The following is a 7,741-nucleotide window of genomic DNA, read 5'->3' as shown; positions in this document are numbered from 1 at the left end:
GAAGAAACACAACACAGTGGCATAGAAGCCCAACTCCTGTAGTATATTCAGATACAGTAACTGTGCAGCCATACAGTAAAGTGTCTGTAACTGTTAATGCCTGTATGCTAGCATCTTTACAGTAAATCCCTGTTAGTGGCATGGGAGCAAAGGATTATGGGATCCGCTGTAGCAGGCTAGAGATGTGCTGTGGAGTTGCTGAAAGAAAGCAACATGGTATGGACACTTCTTTTTATGAAAACATAGTGACCGCCATAACAACCCATCTCACACATGGTCTGGTCAGATGCAGAGATGTCAAAGGGTAAGAGCACATATGGATAGGGCACATTTACCTTTGGCTTTACGTCAAAGAAAGATGGTGGCATCATGTTATAATGGAAGTGAGAAGTAAACATGCGAGGAGATGGCCTCTGTTCCACATTAAGCATGCAGGCCCGCTGCTCCTCCAGCCAGGGAACACGGTCCCAGTTATGAAGAGTCTCAACAGAGGCTGGATCTCCTCCACTTATGATCTGCGGCACTATCTCCTGCATCCAAGTTGTGCCTAAACAAAAGAAAGAAGCTTTTCTAATATGTGTCATTACACTAATGACTAATTCACTAATACAAGCAACTTCTCTGCCCTTTCAATTGTCTTCACTAAATCTGTTTTGTCACAGAGACATGACTTTCACTTGTTGCTGTTTACAACCAAGATGTTGTTTATGCACTCAGTCAACAAACAGGATTTTTACACACATTATAAATGGAAACAGTTCAGTCACTGGATCAGGTTTAGCTGTGAAGAAGTTTAGTTGAGTCCTGACACACATAAGACAAGAGATGCTGTGCTGAGCTTATTCCATTTAGTGTGATGCTGTTGAAGATGAAATTCAGAATAAGGCTGTGATGTTGGTTCAGAGTTTAACACTGTGATCTCACAGCCAAAACTTCTCCTCACTATAGTATGAGATCAAATTAATAAATCATCATTTACACTTGATTTCAAGTATTTCCATGTTGCTCAATTAGAAGAAATTTTTACCCACAAGTGACTTACAGTCCATGTGAAGATAATTCATAGATTTCGGGCCGCACAAGTATAGAAAAACAAGGCCACGTGAGCGCGCGCGCGCACGCACACTAAAGCTTGTCTGCACAGTCTTTGTTGCGCAAATCAAGCAGATAAGTCTGTGCATGGAGGAACAGGAGCAGACAAACTGAAGCGATGGAAATACTAACTTGAGGAATGTGTAGTGATGTCTATACCCGAGGGATGTGTACTCGTGTCTAAGATACCCGAGGGATGTGTACTCGTGTCTAAACTAGTCTGCTCTCTGTTTTTCTGGAACACACTGCAGCGATCACTGCTGCTGCGAGTCACACAACCTCGCTGGACTTTTGTTCCACGTGACCAGCCAACCTGAGCGGAGAACTGTCGAAGAGGAGTGGATTTATAATCTTCTGTTCCCTGATCAGCTCAGTCAGATGTTTCTGTATCATTGCTGGCTGAAGTGCAGTTGTGTTTGTGCGCGTGTCCGCCGTTTTAACCGTCCGTGGTAACCCTGGTCCGAGTTCACAAGATCTACTCACCTGACTTTGGGTACGTTACAATGACAATATCATCCGGGCGGAAAGTAAACTCCTCGAAGTATTTCAGGCTCTGCGGAGAGTGCACATGTGTGGGCAAATAGACCCCCTTGTACAGCGTGTACAACTCAGCCTCAGTCATGGCTCAAAGGAAAGACGAGCGGTGTGTCCAGCAAAGTCGAGCAACCCAGAAGGAGGTAGCTTCCTATAGCAATGCTGGCCTTGAACTTACTGTCTGATACTGCTGAATCTATCGCTGCTGTCCTCCCCCCTCTCTCTCTCTTTCCCCCTCTCTTTCTCCCTCTCTCTCCACCTCCCTCCTCTCTCTCGCCCTGCAGAAATATATTCAGTAATAAAGAGGAAAGTAAAGCGTGTCCACCGTCTGGGACTTCATACAACCAGTGGTGGAAGAAGTAGGCAGATCTTTGACTTAATAAACCACCACAGAGTACAAATAATGAGTTACCAGCAAAAATCTGCATTCAAAATGTTATTTAAATAAAAGAACAAACATAATAGCTGCAAAATGTATTTGAAGTATCAAAATTAAATTCTACAAAATTATACTGATTGAGTAATTTTCTTCATTATATTGACTACAGTGCCTTGCAAAAGTATTCATACCCCTTGAGCTTGTTCACATTTTGTCATGTTACAACCACAAACCTAAATGCATTTTGTTAGGATTTTATGTGATTACTTTATCCCTGATCCGTCTGGTGTGTTCCTTAGTCTTCATGATGCTGTTTATTCACTAATGTTCTCTAACAAACCTCGGAGGCCTTGGCTCATGGCTGACAATGTCACTAATGAGGCTTTTTAAAAATGTATTGTATTGAATTTGGCCCACTCCTCTACATCAGGCACAAAAAACAGAGTGGAGCAGCATTAACAAAATGTCCATGTGGCAGTGATACAAAACATGTGGTTCAGTTTGTTTCTGTGTCTGACAGTCGCTGTTTTACAAGCACTGTTGTACGGTATGTTACTGGTGACCACAGGACTTTAATACAGAAAAATCATGTCTGTTGCACCTAGCATAAAAGATTTAACTAGCTTACTTTCACAGCTGAATTTAAAATAAGAGTTATTCACATGGATTTTTAAAGTCCTTGAGGAGAAATTAGCCAGATGCTACTTTTTCTATACGTTATTACACATTCTGTTTCTGCAGGGCAGGAAAGAATGAGAGAGACACAGTGGGGGAGACGAGAGTAGTAGCAGTCAATAGTAAAGAGATGACAAGTGTGTCAGTGCATCAGACAGCTGCCGCTGCTACTCCAGCTGCTGACAGTCTGCTCATCTTTTGCTTTGAACTGTGTCTGAGGCTGAGTTATGTGGGGTCCTCCACAAAGCATGACAGGCTCAGTAATATTATCATGATTCTGATACTGTCAATGAAATAAACTAATAAAAACTTGACAGCTGTTTCTTGTTATTTTCCAGACTTTTCCAGGAACTGTCATTCCCTGTCCGGTCTCCAGCTGTCACCCCTGCCTCTCATTCCCTCATTACAGTGTCCTGAATTTAACCAATCACAACTGTTTCGGGTTTCTTTATAAACTCTTCAATATACATATCTGTTTCCACTTGTCTTCCACCAGATCGTCTGTTCTTCAGAGACATCGTGTTCCAGCCAGTTGTACCTATTTATTTCCCTGTGTCTAGCTTGTTCTAACTGTTCTCCTGGTGTTTGGATTTTCTGCTCAGCTTGTGAGCTTTGCATCAGCCTGGATTAGGACTGTGTGTTTCAGCTTTTGCCTGGACTCCTCCTTTGTCTGCTGTACTCCTTGCCTGATATTGAAACAGAAGTTGCTGCATAGCATGTTGTCATAAGTTTTTTTAAGTGCTCCAAATCAAATCTCTATAGAGGGATTCGTCCTGCTAAGACTGAATTTGTTACATAAGCTCCCAGCATGATGTTTGGGGTGGTGTCAAAAGACCTGTGTCTGAGCATGCTTAAGAGCAGGTACTTCCTGAAACTCTTCCATTTCAAGTATTTGCTCAGCTTTGGAGCGTGGGGACGGTGGCTTTTCAAATGGATTACACCTGTGATCACTGTCTTTATATTGCTCTTGTTCTGCTGCTTCTGTGGGATCCCTCACCTGCAAGCTTTGCTCCCCCACACTGTTGGTAATCCAAACAGGCTGAGTGTCTGTGCTTCCCTCACCACACACTGTTCGGCTACAACGGAGCTGCAGGTCAGTGATTTCTCCAGCTTCCTGACACAAATCTCTAAAACACACTCAGCATTGGCGGATGCTCACTGAATGTCTTTCCTGAAAACTCAGCAAAAAAAACTCAGCACACTGTATCTGTGCTTTTGTCTCTCGACAGGTTTCTGTCATAAGCAGTCTTCTTCAGCATCCGTGATGTTGGAACAAACACACATCAGTGTCAACTTGGGTTAGAAAAATCAGCCACACAAAATAAAAGCAAACAGTAAAACTTGAATATATGTCTCTGTTTTTTAATTGCCTTTAAATAAATCAGCTGTTTTTAATCAGATTGTTTCTGTATTTTCATCAAACCTTTGTTACTGTTATTTATTCACAGTATGAACTCTTGGTACTATGGCCTGCTACTGGCTTTTACTGGTCCTTATAAAAGTATAGTTTCAGTTTGTCTCTGTTGGGAAGGGTGATGAAACATTTCACTGCACTAACAAAGTACCACTCTGTAAAAATACTCCAGTACAAGTAAAATGCTGCATTCAAGAGTTTAATCAATAGTACAACAAGTATTATCAGCAAAGAAAGTATGAGAAGAAACTTGTTGGAATGGTAGAAAAGTCTGCTGCTGCAGTATTCCTACTGATATGTTCACATGTACGCAGCATCTGAGTGTGACAGCTGGTCGAGGTGGAGCCTGTAGTGTCCGACTGTTTCAGTATCAATAAATCGTACTGGCCTGGTTGAAGGCAGAGATTTTCCCTTTCAGTGTAACAAAGATGGAGGAACTATGTCTCTCAGCTGGCCTGGGAACGCCTCGTCATTCCCCCGGAGGAGCTGGAGGAAGTGTCTGGAGAGAGGGAAGTCTGGACATCTTTGCTTAGACTGCTGCCCCCGCGACCCGGTCCCGGATAAGCGGAGGAAAATGGATGGATGGAGTGTAACAAAGAATAACTAGACAGCTGCTGAGCCGACGCCTCCCTCAAACTGTTTCAGCAGGACCTGAACATGAAGGAGGGTTTATTACAGAAATGTTGGATCAGACTGACTGAGTTAGGTGTTCCTAATAAACTGGCAGCTGATTAGAGATGTGCTCTTTGTAGAAAAAGCATTCTTACATCAGCAGCTTAGTTTTCCAGATAGCAGAGGGTTGTATGCAGGGCTACAAAGATGCTGTCCACAGGGGATCTGGTTAGGATTGCACACATACTACAGGGGGTCCAGGGACTCAGGTATATTAGACTGGAGATGAGTCAGAACTAGTCTTTCAAAGCACTTCATTATGACTGCAGTGAGTGCAGCGGGCTTGGAGTCACTCAGACAGGTGACTGGGAGGATGGTGGTGGATTTAAACCTGCTGGGAACTCGGACATTTATAAAGCTGCTCAAGTAGGCCAATGGTGCTGCTGGTTCTTTCTGAGCTGGGCCTTATAGCCTGTGATCTGCTGCAGGCCTGGACACATGCACCACCATCAGCATTGGGCTTCCAGCTTCTGTTTGTAGTGATGATTTACCTCCTGGCTGTTTCCACATTCTGTAGAAACTTCAGCACTTCTAATTTTCTGCTGACATTTGATCATGCTACACTGACGTTAGAATGATCACGTTGCTGTCATTTGTGTCTTGTTGTGTAATATGCTGAGTTTTCAATAAAGTTTGGTTACATTCCAACTCTCCCTCTCTCCATCTGCCTCTGGTTATTTCCTGCTTCCAGGTGTTTATTACTTTCACTCTATTCGTCTTGGCAGTAGGTCTTTTCTCTGCGTGAAGCTTTGGTAAGTGACCATTTTTAGTGTGTGAATGACTGTCAGCTGCTCTGGGGTCTCACTCTTAGTTTCATGGGACTGTGACAAGTTGAACCTGCAGGTGTTTGTGTGTGAAAAGCTGCTGTTTGTCTTCATGTGCAGCTGTTTTATGCCATGTGTTGTTCTAGTCATGGAGGGGGAGGAGGGGCGCCAGTGAAGGAGGTGAACCTACTAACAGGACACTCTGAGGCCTGTGGACGTTGTTATTGTGTAAAGAGCTGTAACAAAGCAAAGAGCCACAACATGAGTCCAACAGGACATTGCTTACTTCAGTAAAAGTGCCAGGACCACAGTGTACAAGTACTTCGATACAGTCAAACACTTAAGGCAGCAGGACCCAGATGCAGAAGCAGAATGAGGGCTAAGTTGAAATAGACTAGAAAAACCCTCACAAAGCACTGGCAGCTATGCGTCCTATCAGCTCCATGCAGTGACAGCACCAAGGGTCCAAGTCCACAGTGCAGTAAAACGCTCCCTGTGAGCGTTGGACTATAACAGACATGATGAGCTCATTGTCCCTGATGCTTTCATGTGTCAGCAGCATTTTACTGTTGGAGCTGTTGAAGTGAAGCTCCTGTTGACCTGTTTGATATGGAGCTGCAGGGGTTTGTGTCATTAGTGAGCAGTCTGCTGATGATGGTCTGGGCTCATCAGAGACCAGTCGGGTCTGGTCAGAGCCAGAATAAAGGGAGAAATGGCCGTCCCAGTGTCCCACAGCCCAAAGTGGCCTCTTCACTCGGTGTGTTGTGTCCAGTGACTACTAGGCCTTACAGAGTCCACATGGACACCTGGACTTATTCCTCCGGTTCCTCCTGGGCCTTTCGCTGCAGACCAATCAGAATCTCCTACGAGGCTTGCTGACACAGACAGGAAGTGGCTCACAGACCAATGAGGAAACCATCGAGCACATCAAGAAGAGGTTCAGTGAAGATCTGCTGCAGCTCTGCCATGAGTCGGTGTGAGGACAGAGTGGAGGGAGGCTGTCCCTCTAAAACCATCAGTCCCTGAGATCAGGACGTCTCTCCAGATGATCTCTGACTGTCCAGGACTCTTCTCCATGTCAGAGCTCAGCACCACACATCACTGCACCATCAGGATTCACACTCACTGTCACATCTGACACTCAGCTGCTCAGGAGCAGCTCAGAGCTCCTCATTAACTACTGACTGTCTGAATGAACAGAGAGCTGGCCACTGACTGGTCGACTGATCAGCTGAGATGAGACAGCATTCTTTGTCTTTAGTCAAGACAAAAAGCTGCTGTTTGTTACTGGTTTCTATTTTTTTGTCTGGCTTCTTACTGGTTTTCTGTCTGCTCCCAGCATTTCAACTGGTCACAGTCTGCTCCCAGTTCAGCTGCTTTCAGGTTCAATCTACTTTTCATTTGTCTCTTTTTTGTTTGTATCAGGAAGCAGCAGCAGAGCCCAGACCCTCCTGAACCCAGCTGTGTGTCCATGAAGAGTGACCAGTCTATGGGTCATCTTGTAACCTTTAAATCTGAACAACCTGTTGATAAGAGGTAATAATTATTTTAACCTTGTTATTATGTCCTTCTCCTACAGAGATGACTTGTGTCATGTTTCAGAACTGAGGTACCTGCTGAGGAAGCTGCTCATCTTCCTCCATCAGTTCCACAGTTATTGTTGGTACCTTGTAAACCAACAAACAGCATTTAGAGGACAGTCAGGCTTTAAAGGTGTCAGGTGAGCCACACTAGTGAGCTGGGCCGTGACGTCCTGAATGGTCGACCAGACAGCAGCTGTATCTCACACACAGCTGTCAGACATATTGCCACAGCTCCTGGTTGGTGTCTCTCAGCTCGATTTAGCAAGTGGAACAGTGGCTCCCTACACCCATTGCTGTCTTTTCTTTTCCAGGAGTGTCCTGGGAGGTGGAACTAACTCGGCTTTAAACAAAACCCACTGTTATACGACATACTTATTTACACATTTATAATATTTCAATAGAAACTCTTTAGTGGGTGTCCACATGGAAAGCTCAAGGTCACCACCCAAAGGTGCAGCAAATGTACAAGTACACTGTTAAGACTAATCTGTCTTTCAATAAAGTGTATTCTGGACTCAAGTTGCAGGACTCAGACACCAGGACAGATTAGTACTAACAGACCCCAGGACTCTTCACATGGGGTTTAATGTTTGGGGCCACAGGGCTGAGGTTGTAATTAGGGGCATCT

The 7,741-nt window shown here is 44.4% G+C and overlaps 2 protein-coding genes and 1 long non-coding RNA gene across 3 annotated transcripts in view; 2 read left to right on the top strand and 1 right to left on the bottom strand.

The window, feature by feature from the left end:
• Positions 1-8: 8 nt before the first annotated feature.
• On the bottom strand, positions 9-3,024 carry LOC109951549 (sulfotransferase family cytosolic 2B member 1-like). The gene is made up of 2 exons (XM_020586119.1): positions 1,576-3,024; positions 9-547 (listed from the first exon to the last, which is right to left on the bottom strand). Exons 1-2 carry the CDS (start codon positions 1,712-1,714, stop codon positions 177-179), a joined length of 510 nt encoding a protein of 169 aa, XP_020441775.1. The 5' UTR covers positions 1,715-3,024; the 3' UTR covers positions 9-176.
• LOC109951551 (uncharacterized) lies at positions 1,188-4,007 on the top strand. The gene is made up of 3 exons (XR_002273629.1): positions 1,188-1,585; positions 3,019-3,773; positions 3,910-4,007. It is a non-coding gene; the product is annotated as an uncharacterized LOC109951551 (long non-coding RNA).
• Positions 4,008-6,139: 2,132 nt separating this feature from the next.
• LOC109951544 (NACHT, LRR and PYD domains-containing protein 14-like) overlaps positions 6,140-7,741 on the top strand; it is a 6,321-nt gene continuing 4,719 nt past the window's right edge. The window contains exons 1-4 of the mRNA XM_020586112.1: positions 6,140-6,187; positions 6,313-6,506; positions 6,956-7,066; positions 7,425-7,438. Coding sequence (XP_020441768.1) covers positions 6,140-6,187; positions 6,313-6,506; positions 6,956-7,066; positions 7,425-7,438 — 367 coding nt within the window. The remainder of the gene's footprint in view (positions 6,188-6,312; positions 6,507-6,955; positions 7,067-7,424; positions 7,439-7,741) is intronic.

This window comes from Monopterus albus, unplaced genomic scaffold, assembly GCF_001952655.1.
Source record: "Monopterus albus unplaced genomic scaffold, M_albus_1.0 scaffold395.1, whole genome shotgun sequence".
Classification (NCBI taxonomy): Eukaryota; Metazoa; Chordata; class Actinopteri; order Synbranchiformes; family Synbranchidae; genus Monopterus; species Monopterus albus.
Note: the sequence above shows the minus strand (reverse complement) of the source record. Positions and strands in the feature narration are given on the sequence as shown.